At 42.6% G+C, this 19,808-nt stretch overlaps 1 protein-coding gene across 1 annotated transcript in view; it reads right to left on the reverse strand.

The window, feature by feature from the left end:
• Positions 1 to 8,361: 8,361 nt before the first annotated feature.
• Rab39a (RAB39A, member RAS oncogene family) overlaps positions 8,362 to 19,808 on the reverse strand; it is a 21,364-nt gene continuing 9,917 nt past the window's right edge. The window contains exon 2 of the mRNA XM_005347359.2: positions 8,362 to 9,589. Coding sequence (XP_005347416.1) covers positions 9,163 to 9,589 — 427 coding nt within the window. The 3' untranslated portion in view covers positions 8,362 to 9,162. The remainder of the gene's footprint in view (positions 9,590 to 19,808) is intronic.

A 19,808-nucleotide genomic window follows, 5' to 3' on the forward strand; every position in this document is an offset into this window, starting at 1 on the left:
AAAAAAAAAAAGAAAAACCTTGCTTTTGCCTTTCGGTGAGCTGTCTCCCTGGTGGTCTTACTGGGCATAAAAACCCCATGCTGAAGCAAGTCTCCAGCAGTTCCCAGTTGTCTGAATGAGGGGTGTACTGAGGGTTACCTCATCTCCTTTGGAGAGTAACATAAGGCTATGGATATTACAAGTTTGGTGTTTCACCTGACATATGCTAGAGGATGTGCAGGGCCAGGAACAGATAGGCTAACATGGAGCTGATGACTTTGTAGCTCTTTTTCTCAAAGGAACTGTTGCATGGTCATCAGCTCTTTCAAGCTTCTTCATGAGCTACTGTCAACCAAGGCCAAAGCTTACCCTTCAGTTGTATTTCTAAACAAGGACAGATTAAACAATATTATTTATACAGCAGAAAACAATCTTTAAATGCTGAAATACTAGAAAAATTTCTAAAGGTTCCAAATATTCCAAAAAGAGATACTGTAATGGTCTGTCCTGTCCCGTTAAGAGACAAGCCCCACTCACTCCCTCCCCTGTCCGCCAAGGCAAGTGGATCTTCCTTCTGCTTCCAGCCTGTGAATCCTTCCTTTCTGTCTCTCCCAAAGAGGCAGCTTCTGCCTCTCTCCCTTCTCCCCCTTCTCCAATCCCCCTCTCTGGTTTGCTTTTTCTCTGTCTCTGCCTCTTTCTCCTCATCCCCCTTCTCCTCCCTTTCTCTTTCCCCTTCCCTTCCATAATCCACTAAATAAATATCCAACCTCACTCTGCATGGTGTGTGCCTATCCATCTCTGTCTCCCACCCGCCATGTGGCTCCCTGCTGTGCTTCCATTGTTTGGTTGGTAAAGGGTCCCAGGGGCTCCTATAATACCAAATGAGTAACCTCATGTGTCCACCAGAGATTTTACTGGTTGACCCCCTATGGTGACGGTTACCATAGACTCCTGGGGGCCTGGTTTGGAGGAGCCTTAGTCTCACTAATCCTCCATAGCTAGGATTGGCTTGGGTTTGGGGGAGACCTATCTGTTTCCGATGTGGACATTCATTTTTCCAATGACCCATTTCTTTGCCAGAGGCACACTGGTCCTTTTATAAAGGTCTCCTCTTTTTTTTTTTTTATCATGGTGTGCACAGGCAGTTGAGAATGGCTGGGGCTTGTAGTGCAGCTGCGTGACATGTCCCATCTTCTTTATCAGAAGTTCTTTGTTGTCTCTGCCATCAAAAACTTTCTGGGCTACCTCTAATAGTTCTGACCTCTTCTTTCCTGCAAATCCATCTATCTTTTTCCCCCTACATCTGCCAGGAGTATTCCTGACTCTGCCACTTTTTTTTTTAACAGAAGGCCAGGAGAAAGGGAGTGGTAAGCATGGGAGATTTTATTGATTTGGGAGCATTTTCAGGAATATTAGCTTTAATGCTCTGGCAAGAATCTCAGGAGATAGTGCCAGCCTTTCCCCAGGATGGCAGGCAGAGAATGTCATCCATTTTAACCACAGCTGGAATGCTGAACTGCTGTGACAGTGGAAAGAAGGCTGAACAGGCCCAGAAAATTGAGCATGCTGGATGGATGTTCTATGTGAAGTGAGAGGCTCCCAATACCTGTGTACTGCAGAGAGGGCAGTGAAGAGTGTCCTAGCCAAAAGGGCATTTGTATCTCTCTTCACTCCAAGGTTATTGTAGCTCTCCTCTCTGGCCACAGCTGGTGATAGGGGAGGTCATTACAGAGTCTTCCTGATAGGAATAACAATTGTGAGGCACTATTAATAGAGAGCGTGTGACAACACTCAGTGACATATGGTTATAGCCATGTATGTCAAGTTCAGAGGGCAGCCAGGTGTGACTGTTTTGCAGCTTCCTAGAGTGAGTGATAAGACATGGTATCTTGTGATGGCTAGCATTTAAAAACCAAGTACTAGTTGAAAGGATTCTAGCCAGCCCAAGCATTGCAAACACAACTCTGACAGGCCTTGCCCTTCTCCCCCATTCCCTCTGCCTTGCTAAAAACCATTACCTTTCATTCCTAGTCATGAAGAAGATCTGTTCCCTCATTTGGCCACTTCCTCTTTCTGGTGCTAACTACGAAGGTCCAGCTATCAGAAGCCCTCTATTGGCTGCTCTAATTAACATGCCCAATCAAAATTAAATACCTCTTTTTAGCAAGGCAATGGTGGCACACAACATTAAACCCAGGACTCAGGACAAACTCACAAATCTCTGTGAGTTCAAGGCCAGCCTGGTCTGCAAAATTAGTTCCAGGACAGGCTCCAAAGCTACACAGAGAAACCCTGTCTCGAAAAAACAAAACAACAATAAAAAACAAAATCCCCCCCCCCAAAAAAAAACCTCATCCTAACTCAACTTTAGCTTTACAAACTGCCCTTTGCCCGTGTGCAGCTACCGGCTCCTCTCTGCAGAGGCAGTTCTTTGTCGCCCCCACTCCTCCTCCCCCAGGACAAACATCCCTTGCTCCTCACCTTTCTCCCTCCTTTATCACTTGTCTTTGTCTCTCATCACCTGTCTTTGGTGCCTCTAGTGTGAATAAGCCTTTGTGTTGAGGGTGTCTTGCGGGAGGTCCTCCCGCTCCTCCAGCCTATAGCCACTGAGATACCAGCCCATTGGGGCGTGGTCTCTCTCCCTTTAAAAAAGCGTCCACTTCCCTCTCCTCTCTCTCTTCATTTCCTGCTCCGCTGGTGACTAGACTCCCTTCCTGGTTGCGCAGAGGGCTGACGGTGATCTGTAAGTTTTTTCCCCTTTAAATAAATACCACCCTATTAATCATAATTCCAAACTGGTGTGGCATTGTTTATGACTTACGCCTTCATGTCTTTGTCTCTCATCTCCTGTCTTTGGTGCCTCTAGTGTGAATAAACCTTTGTGTTGAGGGTGTCTTGAGCTGATACTGGTCCCTTCATTAGTAAACTACATACATGTGTGGGGTACGAAGGGATGCAATGACATATGTATACAATGTGGGATTATTGAATCAACCTAATACACATATCCATCATTGTATTTGTTGTTCAGTAAGTATTTATTGTTCATTCATCTTATCTAATTGAGTGATTTTTATCTCTTAGTCAATAACTTGTTCATTTCCTACCATTCCCAGCCTCTGGTAACCAACATTCTCATCTCTGCTTTTATGAGTTCTATTGTTCTAGATTTCACAAGTCAATAAGAACACTTTGCTTTTCTGGGTTTTGGGGTGGCCAATTTAATGCGGCAACTTTGTTGAGCCATGACACCTATGATCATTATCATTCTAGATGTTTCTGTGCAAGTGTATTTGGAGGAGATTAGGGCTTTTTTTTCTTTCTTTTTTTTAAGACAGGATCTCTACATAGCTCTGCCCATCCTGAAACTCACTGTGTAGACCAGGCTGGCCTCAAACTCAAATAGATCTGCCTGCCTCTTCCTGCTGAGTGCTGGGATTAAAGGCCTGTGTCCCCATGCCCAGCAGGGGAGGTTAACATTTAAATTAGTGGACTTTAAGTAAACGGATCAGCTTTCATAACGTGGGTGGGAACAGAATGAAAAGGCTGGTCCTCTCTGAGCAAAGGGGAAGTCTCCTGAAGACTGCCTTTGGACTTCATTGACAACACTGGCTTGCTTGTTTCTAGGCAGATGGCTTTGCAGTCCAGCTGCAGCATCAGGTCTTCTGAGTCTGCAGCCTGAAGACTTCCAACCTCACAGCCTCCATGGGAGAAGTGAGGCTCATTGACTATGTAACAAACACAACATAACAAATGAGCATCATATAGATTCTGTTTCTCTGAATCACCTTGGTTGTAACATGGAAAGAGAACCAAATGGCCTAACATGTACAGTCAAAGGAGGTGACATGCATGTGACCAGGCTGTGTTTCTAGTTTCCGTCTCTAACAAAACATGTGAGGGATTAACTTGTTGAAAGGTTTATTGTAGTTCACACTTTTGAAGGCTTACGTGACAATCTTCACTATTTTAAATCAGGTCGCATTAATAACATACATCAAGTTTATACCGTATTTTACTTTTCTCGTCATTCTGGAAAAAACAAGAAATTAGGATAGCAAACATCTATTCTTCCACGGAATGTATTCTTAAAATTAAATATATGGAACACAAATTTCAAAGTGTGGAACTCACATTTAGAAGGCATAATTCAACACCATAACTACATTAGTAGTCATGGATGTCACAGTTACAACATTGTGTTAGGCACTACTTTAAATAGGCACAAAAATTCTACCCAGAGTGGTAACAACGTATACTCTTTTGTGATATGTCTTCATAAAACTTTTTCATTTTATTTTCTAGTGTGATTGTGTGCAGCAAGCAAACTAGAATGAGTGGTGACTGATTCAGGTTGCCACAGCCCATGACTCAGGTCTCCTTGCCCAGTTACTGGTGTAATCAAGGAGTATCAAGTCTCACAGCACATCATTCAGGTTCAAGAGGAAGACTGGTTGCCCAGGAGAAGATGGGTGGAAACACTTGAGGTTCAGAAAGGCTCTGAAGCATAAACGACTATTCATCAGCTAGGGGATTTTTTTTTTTTTGACTTTTCAAAACAGGGTTTCTCTGTGTAGCTTTGGAGCCTGTCCTGCAACTAGCTCTGTAGACCAGACTGGCCTTGAACTCACAGAGATTCGTCCGCCTCTGCCTCCTGAGTGCTGGGATTAAAGGCGGGAGCCACCACTGCACAGTCCAGCTGTGGGATTTCTATTCTACTGTTGATTGACTGATAGGCAATTTTGCTCTGTAGTAGTGACCCTGCTGTCTCTGGATTACACCTGTGTACCACCACACCTGGTTCTGCTACTCTACTATTTTGATATATAAAGGATCTGGCTCTGAGTGATGTTTCCTTTGCATTTCCAATCGAACTCTTCCCAGTGGGTCTTTAGTCTTTGGCTCATTCTTCCTGCCTGATCAGATCTAAGGAACTATTTAGTGAATGATTTTAGTAATCTAGATCCAGTTTTTCAATGATGTAAAGCTCAATAAAGATGTGTTAAAAATACATGATTGTAGCTGGGCAGTGCTGGCGCATACCTTTAATCCCAGCACTCAGGGAGGCAGAAGCAGGCAAATCTCTGTGAGTTCCAGGACAGCTAGAGATACACAGAAAAAACTTGTCTCAAAAAAACCAAAAAATAATACACGATTATTTTTGGTTGCTTGATGCTTTTGGAAGCCTAAATCCTCAGGTTTCCAGGCTCAAAAATTCTCTCTTACTTGCTCCTGTGGTGATGCAAAGAACATAAAGATCACATTGAAAAGCATTCTGATCACTTGGACATTTTGTTTAAGCTTACATACAATGAACCATCATGCCATTACATGTTCTGAAATTATTAGCACTGTGGATGAGCAGTCTCAATCAGGTACAAGTTTATTATACACTGAGTAGATTTTTGTTCATTTAAAAAATTCTAATGGCAATTAGCTACAGCATATAGAGTATTAAATTTTAATAAGAGTAAATAAAGCATAGTAATGACATAAAGTAAAGTATGTCTTTTTTTTTAAAGACAGGATTTCACCACATAACTCTAGCTGTCCTGGAACTTGATCTGTAGACCAGGCTGACCTCAAATTCATAGAGCTCCACTACCACTGCCCCCTGAGTGCTAAGATAAAAGTTGTATATGTGGTTTCTAAGAAATCTGGGCAGCAGCCAGGTCATGGTGGTATACACTGTTAATTCTAGCACTTGAGAGGCAGAGGCAGGCAGATCTCTGTGAGTTCAAGGCCAGCGTGGTCTGCAAAGCGAGCTCCAGGACAGCCAGGACTGTTACATAGAGAAAATCTAAAAAAAAAAAAAGAAACCTGGGAAAACTCTTTTTTGCCTAGAGCAAATATTGACTGTTTTGGCATTATCGTTCACATCCTCTATAACAATATATAAGAAACAGGTCAATCATATATACATATACACACATATACATAATACATGTATATATACAATACTATATATATGTATATATGAATGGATAGATTTGAGGTTATGGGTATACACATTTGGCAGTCTTTTTTTTTTTTTTGGGTTTTTGGTTTTTTGAGACAGGGTTTCTCTGTGTAGCTCTGGCTGTCCGTGAACTCGCTCTGTAGACCAAGCTTGGCCTAGAACTCACAGAGATCCATCTGCCTCCGCCTCCTGAGTGGGATTAAAAGTGTATGTCACAATGCCAAGTTTATCACTCACTGCTGATACCTCCTCTATAAGGGGTAGGGTATGGGGAAATATCTCCTCCATAAAGTCAAAGCAACTGGACCCAGCTTTACTTACCCTTTTACATTCCTCAACCATGAATGTGTGCACACGCACCCCCCACATAAGTGTTTCTGCCCTACAAGTATCAACTTTTTGGGATTCCACCTTCCCATTTCTTCTTCCAGCTTCCCAATTCTTTTCTGAGTATAGAACTCATCCTATCCTTAGTCTTTATTCAGCATTGCTATTATTAAAGGTGTCCGCTGAGAATGAAATCATACTTTAAGTTTTCGTTGTTTAACTCGACAAGTAGAGTACAAGTACAGGAGGTACTTTAAATGGTCAGCCCTCCAGCATTTTAGATCATGCCATTTTGGATGTGATGGAAAACTGTAATGTAGGACTTAGAATTGTAACAGTAAAATAGACTGCTTCATGTGGGCAATTTGAATTAATTCCCACAAAACAGCCTGGGGATATAAAAGTGTTGACAATATAAATATTCAAAACGTTCATAGTGACATAACATATTCTCTTCACTAGCACTATTAAAAATATCCAAACCTAGAAAATGTTCAAGTGCTAATGTTTTAAAATACAATTAACTGCCCACTTCAAAGATTCACTAAAACATTTTCAGATGTGACTTTCTGAGTGGATTAATTTTCCAAGGGCTTTCATCTCTACTGTTTATGCTTTAGAGAAACAGTGATTCATCAGAAGTTCAAAGTAGAAGGAGAGAGGACAGTGCCAGCCAAGGACTCCCCTGGGTCCATGAAAACACACACCATCTTCTGGTACCTCCACACAGAAATAAAAGGAAAGAACACAAGAACATATTCTCATCAGCTGTAAATATAATGTGTCCAGAAGCAGCTGCATCAGCAACACACATGTAAAATACCTTCTGCATTCAAAACTTTTTAACATCATCTGCTTGGTTTTCAGAATAATTCCATAAAATTCAACAAATTAGTAGGCTCATTTTATAAGCCAGAAGAGTGATGGTCAAGAGATCGTAGGACATTCTTATGGTCTAATACTAACTAGTAAAGGCAAGCTTAGGGCTTTGATCTCTGATTTTTTCCTTAATATTCTTTACACTATGCCATTTTGGTTTTCAAAGAAATAAACTTACTATAATTTAAGCATAAGAAACTTACAATCTCAAAAGGCAGTTTCATTGGGTAATTAGATACCCTTCTGCGATTTATAGCATAAAACAGATATACACACTATAAAATATTTAACACTGTGATCAAAATATCCCTTCCATGAATGTTCGATCAGAGTTAAAAATTAGGCATGGTAAGCTGCATGCCTTTTATCCCAGCACTCAGAGGCAGAGACAAGCCTAGTCTGTATATTAAGTTCAACATCAACAAGGGTGACCAGAGTGAAACCCTGTCTCAACCTCCATGCCAAAAAAGGCACATATGCAGCACTTGGGAGAGAGACTGAGGTGGTGGGTCTGAGCTATATAGCAAAATTCTGCAAAAAAAAAAATTAGTTTTAAAAAACTGAACTTGAACATCATTTTTCACTTGAGTATTTTATCTTCCCTTCTATTGATGAGATCAGAAAATTAAATGTGAATGCTAAATCAAGTGGCTAACACCATTTTTCCTATCCAGAACATCTTTTCTACTTTTACTGAAAATAAGATAATTTGGAAATTTGAAAAACTACTATGTATGTATATTGATAATTTTGACAATAGTTCAAGATAAACAGCTTTTTTTTCTTTGAAAATGTCACTATTTTTTTCTTGGCTAAATTTGTTTTTGCTTTCCTTGGCTAAGTCTGGACAGTGTATTATAGCATCAAACTATTTGCTACTGAGTGGTCCTTTTGTTTCCTGTGAATATTTGCTCAAAATATCTTTGAGCACTTACAAATCTTGCCAAAAGTGGCGATTCCAGGACCAATAAATCTAGAAACAAAAAGGAATATAAAATTTATTTTATTATGTTCTAAGAATGGCAAACCTGGTTCTTTGAAAAGAAAACTTATATTTTAGTCCTAGTCAGTACTTCTGCGACTGCTTAAAAGTACTTTGCCTTTCCCCCCTCCAGTGTTTGTTTTCATTGTTGTTCTTGTTTTGGTTTTTCAAAACAGGGTTTCTCTGTGTAATTTTGGAGCTGGTCCTGGAACTTGCTCCGTAGACCAGGCTGGCCTCGAACTCACAGAGATCTTCCTGCCTCTGCCTCCTGAGTGCTGGGATTAAAGGCGAGAGCCACCACAGCCGGGCCCCCCTCCAGTTTTGATGCTGGGATTGGATCTAGGTTTTCAGAAACTAAGGAAACATTCTAGCACTGAGCTATGGCCCCAGCCTGCAGGATGGACCTTATGCATCTTTCATATTATTTGGTGTATGTTGCTGCACGCACTCGTGTGTATTTGTGTGAGCACATGTATGGGTGGCGGTGTGCATGTTGAGGCCAGGGGACAACTTCAAGTGAAATGGGTTCTTTCTTTCCACCACGGGGGTTCCAGAGATCAGATTCAGGTCTGCAGATTTGGTGGCAAGCTTCTTCATCCATTGAGTCATCTCGTGGGCCCTTCAAGTGCACTTTATGTTTAATACTGATTGACTGAGGAGAATATAACCCTGACACATTTATTTTCAGACAGACTATGTGTATACAAAAAAATCCAATTTCAACTGTCAAGAAAGATGAATAATACTGACACGCCTGGACACTAAAGTCAGCTATATGCTAAGAAAGTGAGGGTGGGTGTAATTTTGTAGACGCTGGTTTCAGAAAGAAGGCTGTCTGCTTTCCCTCCTATCTCAGCAGACTACCCTATCTGTCCGTGTAGCTGGTGAGCAGAGAGCGCTGTAGCCAGCAGCTCACGATGCTACCGTGGGTCTGGATGCTTTGTGATGTTCACTCCTTGCATTGTTCTGCTGTAAATGTTGACATGTATCCAGAAGCGTCTTGGCCTGTATACGACAGTTCTTTGGCGTGTTGCAGTCAGCAGAAGCACTCTCTCCTGGGCTTAACTGCCTCCTCAGAAGAATGCACAGTATTTGGAACAAAACCACTTTTAACCCCTTCCCAGCCATCCTGAATACAAATCTCTCCCTTCTTAATAAGTTCATATATGTCTCTTGTCAAGATTGTGAAGGACTCCTCAACATTTGTAGCATCTTTTGCTGAGGTTTCTATATATTTCATTCCACAGTCTGTCGATAGTTTCTCGGCTTCTTCCCTTGACACCTGACGTTGTGATGCTAAATCACATTTGTGTCCCACCAGGAGAAATATAATATGAAAAGGCTGTACGTGCATTTTCGCTTCTTCCAGCCAATCTTTCACATGTTCAAAAGACCGTCGGTTAGTAATGTCAAATACTAAAAATCCTCCAACTGAGTTGCGATAATAGGATCGAGTTATTGATCTGAAAAATAAAAAAAGGTCGTGTAAGGTCAATGCTCTTTGCTCCTCCTTTGAATAATGAAACACCAAAATCAAATGTGAAAATAACGTTATTTAAATAGAGCTTATAAATCCAATATGAGGTATCTTCGGTGAACAAAAATATTCTGAGATTAACACATGTGCCCATTTCATAGATGGACAGAATTTTGAAGTCGCACTTCTTAGACACAGAAGAACTTTTGCAACATATCATCTTGCAGTGTCTTATGAGGTTTTATTTTTAAGTATTTGATAGAAGAGTTATTACAAAACTGGGTTAAAAACAGATAGATAATAGAGGACTAGGGATGTAACTCTGTAGTAGAGTGCCTACATGCAGGGAGCCCCGAGTTCAGTCCCCATATATGACATGTATGGTGGCAACACTCCTAGAATCCCTCCACACGGGAGGTGAAGGTAAGAGGAGAGGAGTTGTAGGTGGGGCTGAAAGCTGACCCAGCAGGATGAGCACTTGCCATGCACACACCAAGACCTACGTTTGGCCCCTAGAACTCATGGAAAAAACTCCTGGTGTGGAGGCTCAAAATTACAATCCTAGCACTGGGGAGGTAGAGATAGGCAGAAGACCCCTGGGACTTGCTGGCCAGACACCTGAATGTCATCTATCCTTTCTCTCTCTGTCACACTCCATTTATCCTTCAATAGTTCAAGAAAGGTATTATCTGAGGAGCCTTCCCAATCAAAGACTCCTTTCTCAAATAATCCCATCTAATGGGTAGCAGACTGCTATTACATTTGCATCGATTTTTATAATGTGCTGCCTGGATATGTAGATGTCTCTGGCTCGATCCATGGTTTCCCAAAGGTCAAACATGTTTTATACATGTGTCTTACATCATATTGGCTGGCAAATCCTAGGAATCACAGAATGTTTGCGATACAGGGCTGACTAGCCAAAAGGGCAAAGGAAAGTGCTAAATGCCAAGGACCTCCCGAGTGTCAAAGTTCAAGCTGTCCGTGCTCCACACGATACAGAGACCGCTATGAAGGGACAGTGGGATGCCCCAGACGCTTGTCTCACTACTCTCTCCTCACTCCTAAAGCCACAGTAGTTCAGCGACCCAACAGTGCCCGCCTTTGCTGCTAGGGCAGGTGTTTCCAGTCCCCGAGTACTTCTCGCGCACTCAGGAGGCCCTAGGTCCAATACTTAGTACTGCCAGAGAAACCCACCAGCCTTGCTTTCCGAGTGTGAAGAACGTATGTGTCCCCTCCCCTTATTCACTCGCCTCCCTGCTTCTCCTCAAAATTTATAAAATAGCCCCAAGTGACTTCCCTCCCTTCTCCTGTGTTTTCATCCATCATTCTATTTTTGAGACATGGTTTCCCAAGTCCAGCTCAGCCTAGAACTGCTCTGTGGCCCAGCTGTCTTCCCAGCTCAGCCTCCTGAGTCCTAGGACTGTAGGCGTGCACCATCAAGCTAGGCTTCAAGCGACAATTTCTGGGGGCTACAGTACTATACAAAGATTGACGACAGGAAAAATTGTCCACTATATTTAGCGGGATTTAAATAATCTAGTTAATTAAGGTGTTGCTATTGTCTTTAATTCTGTGGGATAATTAATTTGTTACCGTTCTGCCACTGTTCTGTCTGTATGTGTATGAATTCAGGCAGATGTGCCAGGTCATAAGAAAAATCCAATTAATCCAATGTTGTTAGGCCGAAACTTTATATCAGCACCAAATCTGCCTTGCTCTCTATAACTTACCGTCGGTGTAATTTCATTACATTTATTTATTCACTTTATGTGTATATGTCATATATGCATTTGGGTACATGCATACCATGGCACATGTGGAGATCAGAGGGCAACTTTCAAGGCTTGGCTTTTGTTCCTTTCACCATGTGGGTTTTGGGATCTGTGGTGGTTTGAAAATAAAAATATGCCCCCCAAAGGGAGTGGCCCTGTTAGGAGGTGTGGCTTTGTTGGTATGGTATGTTTGTAGATATGTTCTCGTTGGAGGAAGTGTGTCCCTGTGGAGGCCGGCTTTGAGGGTTCATATATGCACAAGCCACATCCCGTGAGACAGTCTTGTGCTGTTGCCTTCTGATCAAGATGTAGCCAGCACCATCTGCCTGCATGCCGCCATGCTCCCCACCACAAATGATAATGGACTGAAAGTCTGAACTGTAAGCTACCACCTCAAATAAATGTTTTCCTTTATAAGAGTTGTCGTGGTTAGTGTCTTTTCACTGCACTAAAAACCTTAGCTAAGAAAAGATGGAGCTCAGGTCCTCAGGCTTTGTAGCAAGGTCCTTGACCTGCTGAGCCAGGAACTCACTCCCAGAGATCCACCTGCCTCTGCCACCCGAGTGCTGGGATTAAAGGCATGCGCCAACACCACCTGTCCTTCACCAGTGTCATTTTTAAAAACAACCTTTTTGTGGTTGAAATGCAATGTTGAGAAGATTACTTAGTGCAAGTTTTTCAAGATTTTACTGGGATATGGGAACTTGGGAGACAGCTCAGTGGTTACAAGTATGTGCTGTTCTCTCCGAGGACGGTTAGGTTTCCAGCACCCTGTTGGCTCACAACTGCCTGTAACTCCAGTTCCGGGGGGATCAGATGTCTCTGCCCTTCTAGGGCAACTGCATTCAAATTTACGTACTTACATGCAGACACAAGTATACATAATTAAAAGCAATAGAGCCTGAACAAGGATGACATCAATACATACTAACATTAAAGGGGGAAGTTAAATTTTATCCCTAGACAAAGAATTACAGGTAGCTAGCTGGATGGTGGTACATGCCTTTAATCACAGCAATCAGGAGGTAGAGGCAGGTGGATCTCTGTGAGTTCAAGACCAGCCTGGGCTACAAGAGCGAGTTCCAGGACAGGCTCCAAAACTACGGAGAAACCCTGTCTCGAAAAGCCAGGAAAAAAAAAAATTACAGGCAACTAAGGAATGCTGAGAGTGGGAGAAATGGCCTTCCCTAGAGAAAACCATTTCAAGTGGTCAGCTCTGGAAACATACAAGCAGCATTACACAGACTGAGCAGATTGAATTTATATATTTAGGGAACATGCATGTGTGCACGCATACACACACACACATACACACACACTCCAGCAACAATTAAAAAAAAGACCCTGGGTTTGAAAAAGAGTAAGGTCGGGGGTACATAGGAGGGCTTGGAGAGAAGAAAGGAAAGGGGAAATGATATTAATCTAAAAAATGTTTAAAAAAGAACAGGGATGGATATTTCAAAAATTACTGGGATATAATACAAACAAAGTAACCTTATGACCTCATTAAATTGCCAAATTAGAGTTATATTATTTCAGTGAGTATTTACATTTACAAATTAAAAAACCGAGTTACCATCTAAAATAGAAAATTCAACATTGAAATGTTTGTGTGCATGTATATATATGTGTACACATGCATACACACACACAGAAGCATGCCTTACATTGTAGGAAACAACATGTTTTCTAGCAACTTGCATTTTTAAAAAAAAAATCTTAATTCTATATGTTAGAGAGGGAATTATTAGTTGTGAGACTATCCTCTGGCCAGAATGCAAGGGGGGCAGATACAGAACCCAAAGGGAAGGTCCAGGTTTTGTTTTTCTTTATATCTTTTAGGATTGAGGATTAAACCCAAATCCTAATCCATAAATGTGCCCCTGAGTTACGTCCTCAACCCCACTGCTACTGCACGTAAAAGAAGCCTGCTGAGCTTTTGCTGCTGGAAGGTGACCTATCTCACCCTCTTTCAAAGGCATCTCCTCTGGCTTGGCCTCAGGACCCCTCCCCCATTATTCCCTCCAATCCCTCTGTAAACAGATCCTCTGCTCCTCTGAGACTGAAGCCCTCTGCTGGCACCTGCCAGCTCTGGGCCTTTCTCCACAGACTAGAGATTTTAGCACTTGACTTCCTTTATCTCAAGTCCTGTCATTCTGCTGATAGCAAGCAGCATCCACTCCAGTAGGTTGTTCCCCAGCACCTGTTTTCCAGATTTGGGGCCCAGCGAGATGGCTCGATGCATGGAAGTGCTGACTGCAATGCTTGCTGGCCTGAGTTCTGTCTCAGGACCCACAGAGTGGAAGGGAAGAACTTACTCCTACAGCCTGTCCTTTGGCATGCACCTATCCTACGCCTCCTAATAAATGAATGTAAAGTAAGTCTAACTGCAAACCTGGGCTGAGGAGATGGTTCAGGGCACATCGGTTGAAGCTGCTATGAATTAATTATAACCAATCCCAAGTGGGTACTCAACAGTGCCAAGGAACCGCTGGTACTTTTGCATGGTACCCTCTTCCTACCCCTCCCCACTTTCTGTATCCATGCTACTGGCTTGCTAACTTTAAGGGGCATGAAGGGCCGTGTCTGCTTTGTTCACTGCTGAATACCCAGTGCCCTTTCAAGTGTGCAGTACAAAATGATCAGGTCAGGGAGCAACACAGCTGGTGAGGACATAAGAGACACGACAGAATAGTGGAAGCCAGGGCATGCTGTCTAACATCTCATCTCTCTGTAGTCTGACCTCACAGTGTGACACAGAAGCATTGCCATCAGTGTTGGAGGGGCTGATTAACACACAGTCGCCAGCGCTCTCAGGGAAGTTCCTTGAGGGGTGGCTTTTACGCTGGAGCCGTGTTGATGAAACCAGAGAAAGTGAGTTTTAGCGGCTTTAAAATCAATTAAGTGGGCATGGTGGTTTGCATCTTCCATGACAGCACTCAAGCACAGGCAGGCAGATATCTATGAGTCCAGGGCCAGCCAGGTAAACATAGCGAGATTCTATCTCAAAAAATTACCAATAATTACCATCATTATTATTGTATATATATGATGTATGTGTGTGGGCTTGTGACAGCATGCTGTGAGGCCAGAGCACAGACTCTGGATTCAGTTCTCTCCTACTTTTATGTGGATTCCGGGATTTAACTCAGGCTACCAGACTGTACACCACCTTGTAGTTATATATTTTATGATCCTGTTAAGAAGAAAGATTTTTTTTTCTAACTTTGGAGGGAACTTGCATAGTATAATGCACTTCTCGGACCCATTAGTGTGAGATCCAAAAGGTTTCAGCTTTAACAGGATTAAAGGAGAAGTACCTTCGATTGGTCTATACCAATAACTCTGAGACCCCTTTGGGGGTGTGTCAAATGACCTTTTCACAGGGGTCACCTGTGTCCATCTGAAAACACAGATATTTACATTACAATTCAGAACAGTAGCAAAATTACAGCTATAAAGTGGCAACGAGAATAATCTTACGGTTGGGAGTCACCAGGACATGAGGAACTGTTTTGCAGCATTAGGGAGGCTGTAAATCACTGCTCTGTGCTGTAACACATGCAACTTGGCCACTTAGCCCATCAGATCTAATGGTACCAGCCTCAAGTATGCACAGCAGACTGAGATGTTCAATTAAGCCTAGACAAGGCTCCGATGGACAATTATAGCCGTGACATTTTGGAGCAGAGGCATGCTCTTCATCAAAGGATGTTACACTTTTGAAAAATAGTTCTTGCTCATAGTCTGGCTTTGAAAGAGACTAAATGCCGATCTTTAGAACCCAAAATGCCTGTGCGACTTGAATGCTCACCATGAGGGTATTCTTTGATGCACCAGACTTGGGCTTTGTCGTCACCACCACCACCACCATAAACACACACACACACACACACACACACACACACACACACACACACACACGGGGGTGGGGCAGGGAGAGAGATCAAGCTAGCACCAGTCAGCTCCACTCTTTGGGGAACTTAAAGCTAAGTAGAAAAGGGAACTCTCCCATTTGGAAAGCTAGTGGTCCGACTCACTGTCCACTGTTCCTAGAGGGCTCCTGTGGCTCAAGATCCACAATTCATTAGCACAGGCTAAGGGTTTGTCATGTTGAGAAACGAAAACCACCATCTACTTATAAAGAGGTTTGAGGGCCATGTTGATGAGTATGTAATAAACAATAATGAACTATTGTAGCTTATATGAAAGCCTATCAAAAGGCTCCTCCATACAGGAATTCTTTTTTTGTTGTTGTTGTTGTTGTTCTTGTTTTGTTTTGAGACAGGGTTTTTTTTTTCCTGTAGCTTTGGAGCCTGTTCTGGCACTAGCTCTTGTAGACCAGGCTGGCCTCGAACTCACAGAGATCCATCTGCCTCTGCCTCCCAAGTGCTGGGATAAAAGGCTTGAGCCCCTACTGTTCGACTAGGAATTCTTGATAATCTATAAAACAAAATGCCCTGTCCGCCATTATCAGTAAAGATGTCCACTCCAGTTTGAATGCAAAGTGGACATGGGAGTTGTGCCAAGGCTCAAGGGTCTTCCTCTTACCCAGGTTGACTCGGACAGTCACCGTTTGCTACCCACCTCTCCAGTAACTGCTGGTGTGAGAAGCTGGATGCTCTCACTGTAAAGGATTCGCTCTGGAATGCGGACGTCTTAGTGACCATCCACGAAATCACAGAATGCCTCATTCCTTGCCGTGGTATTATGTGTAGGGCATGGATTAAAGTATTCAGTTAATCACGGTGTGAAGATGGGACATGGGCTGATGTCAGCCACGGGATTCCAAGAGCTTGCCACTATGATCGAGAGGCAGCTGGTTCTATACAACTGTGGATGGCTCATGAGGATTTAGACATGTGACGTCCAGGAGAGGTCACCTTGCAAGGCTTTGACACGATCCTTCAGGATGCATGCATCCTAAACTAGTGCGGGAGGAGGGGGAGTTTTCTGAGTCACAGTTGTTCCATGGGAAGCGAGGGGTGAAGGTTGGGTGATGAAACCTTTCTCAATTGCATTTAATGAGTCATTAAATCTTATTTTATTTTCAAATGTCTTTTCGATTTTCTGCTAGTGACTCATCCTGTAGCCCACTAGGCCTCGAACTCTAGGTAATTCTTCTGCCATGTCCTCAAGAACTGGGATTATGAGTCACCATGTTTGGCTCCTGAGTCACTAAATATTTTGGATGCCTTTAATCCCTTTCTATTGTGCTGATGAAGAAGTTTTTGCAGGCAGGGGAGGGATGTTTCCACTAGAGAACACTGTAATGCTTCTAGTGAATTCGTCCAGGCTGCCAACTGGCTCCTGGGAGCTTCTATGACAGTAGGTGAGCATGTGGAAAAAGAGCAGCCCTGTCATGTGAGGACTACAGGCTTCCTGTGCTTCTGGCTGCTCAGAGACATGGGATCTACTGCTTCTTCTAAACGTGGTTCTCCAGTATGGGGACTATCTTAGCCTATCAAGACAGCCTCAAGAGAGAGCTGAGCAAATTTCCCTTTTTATGAAGAGCCTCAAGATGATTTTATCTGGGGCACCTAGGACATAGCTTATCGAGGAAATTTGCACAGATGTAGTCTAGGAAAAATGATAGGAATCAAGAACACAAACCCTTCATAACTTCCAACGTGGCTTACATGGTAAAGGTTCAGTTGTTTTTTTTTTAAAAAATATATATAGCTACTGATAATGATGTATTGTATATTTTTTTTAAAGCCTAAGGAAAAGAGTTTATATGTTTTCATATAAAATGTTATCTGAGAGACCAGGTGGTGGTGGCAGTGCACACCTTTAATACCAGCACTTGGGAGGCAGAGGCAGGTGATTCTCTGTGAGTTTGAAGCCAGCCTGGTCTACAAGAGCGAGTTCCAGGACAGCTAGGGCTGTTACATAGAGAAACTCTGTCTTGAAAACAAAACAAACAAACAAAAAATGTTGTCTGAAGTAAATTAATGTAATCATATTTAAACATTAGATAATAAATATGTATATAAAAATGCCATGGCACTCCTATAAACATGTACAATTTTTTGTATTACCAATAAATAAATCTAATAAATTACAGAGAAATGAAAACCAATGGGAGACCTCCTCCATGTGAGTCAGTCAGACTATATGTCACTATGACAAATACCTTAGGAAAGCAATTCAAGAGGAAAAAGATTTATTTTTGCTCGTGGTCTCAGAGGTGTCATGGCAGTAGGGTGTGTGAGCAGAAGTGCTCACCTCAGGGTGGTAGGGCTGGAGATGGTGAGGAGGGGTAGAGGAGAGGGAGGGAGAGGGCTGCAAGGATGGGAGGGAGAGCAAAGCCGAAGGCAGAGGGACATGGAGGGAGAGGAAGAACACACATATTGCAGGGACAAGGCGTATTTTTCAGTGACATTTCTCCTGACCACGCTTCAGCTCTTCACATTGCCATCATACTGTGACACCATTGGGGACTAATCCATCATCAGCTAAGTCAGGATTCAGTTACTTCTCCCAAACCCATCGGCTCGCAACCAAGTCCATTTCATACAAGCTTTGGGTGACATCAAGACTCAGGTCATCACGCCTCTATAATTATTAGGTGTATAGTACAGTACTGTTAATTTTTTAAGGACAACATTGCTCAGACCTCTAGGTATCCAAATCTAGATCCCTCCTGACCACCATTCTATTTCCTGCTTCTTTAGGTTTGACAAGTTAAATGCTTTAATAGTGGAGTCATGTGTTATCTGTCCTCCAACAGCTCTCTGTCTGTCTCTTTCCAAGACCTCCCTGTGTAGCCCAGCCTGGCCTCAAACTCCTAGTTAGCCTTAGCCTTCTGAGTGCTGTGTGCCACCATGCCCGGCATGGCTACATAAAAGGTTTTAGCTGTTGCGTTTTCTCCCCCCCCTCCTCGCCCAGAGATAACATATACGTGAGTGGTTGCTGGCAGCCTCGTAGCTCACCGACATTTATAAAGTCTTGCTTAATGTATGATTAATGTAACGAACTGGGAGCAAACTGCTGTGGGAAAATTGGAGTCTTTTGGCATAAAAACAATGATCGAGGTTCTAAAAAAATATAAATGATATCTCAGGCAACTATTTAGTTTTCTGGCAGACACTGAAAGCAAGGTGCTATTACTAAATGGAGGACAACACTCCATAAGCCCTGGTGTGCTCAAGATTTATAGCGGTGACATATCTAAATATTTAAATGTAAGTGTTAAGATTATGGACTGCTTGCATGTCATCGTGGACTTTGCTGGGCAGGCATCAGACTCTTAAAAACACTGGGCACTTGCTGGCTGAGGTTAAATGAATTAGCTGCTCCACCTGGAAATACCTTCCCATGGCGTTGCCAACTGTAAAATAGGTATTTAGAAGACAGAAGTGCTTTGAAGTACTAGCTGAAGACAGCTAGTAACCCACAAATGCATTAGCCTCCCCTGCAGCCAGGGCTGCAGGTTCTGACGGCCCTTGTGGGAGCAGACATTGTGTTGACGCTTCACTCACCGGCTTCTTCTGCCTCTGATGCTAGCCCTTAGGATGACTTCAGGAACATACAGCAAAAGTCTCCCTTATCATTTTATTAGACTCAGTCCCTCCCTTACCAAGGATTCTCACACTGTGAACTTAGGATAGTCTTTCTTCACCCAAACATTAATAATTCCAGCATCTTCCTATTTAAAAAAAATCAGGCTGTGGTTACAGAGACTCCAAGGAATACTGACAAGGAACTAATGGAGCCCATTTTCCCTTTGAATATGTAACTCCCCTGTGAGCATCTTTTATCTCCCTTTCATGACACATCTTCAATGCTGACAGGGCTTCTTGCTATCCCCAATGCTCTATTTGCCATTGTTGTCCTTATTCTCCATAGCAATTAATACAGTCTGACATTCTATATCATTTTCAACTTATTTGAGTATATCCCGCTCCCTGCCCCTATTATAAAATAAGGTTCACAGAGCTAGTCATGGTGGTGTATGGCTATAATCCTGAGACTGAGAGGCTGAGGCAGGAGGATCAGGAGTTCAAAGCCACCCTTGGCGATGTTCTAAGGCCCTGCACAAATACATGCCGTTTTATGTGAGTGCTGGGATCTGAACTCAGGTCCTCAAGCTTGAACGACAAGCTCTTTCCTCACTGAGCCATCTACTAGGCCCTATTCCAGTGCTTTCTGGTATCTTCTGCAGAGAGTACTGTACAGCTTCTCAATATCACTTTACTTTTCACAGAATAAAAGGGACCAATCAGAGATAATTAAATACTATCCAGTATAAGCAAAGAATAAACATTTTTGGTTTAGAGTTCTCCTATCATTTCTGCAGCTATAGTCCACTCCCATGTGTTTCTCTGCTGTGGAATATTACTTTAACTATGCAAAGGTGTGTTGCATTTGTTTATGTTGTGGAATATTACTTTAACTATGTAAAGGTGTGTTACATTTGTTTATGTT

Source organism: Microtus ochrogaster, chromosome 5 (genome assembly GCF_000317375.1).
Source record: "Microtus ochrogaster isolate Prairie Vole_2 chromosome 5, MicOch1.0, whole genome shotgun sequence".
Classification (NCBI taxonomy): domain Eukaryota; kingdom Metazoa; phylum Chordata; class Mammalia; order Rodentia; family Cricetidae; genus Microtus; species Microtus ochrogaster.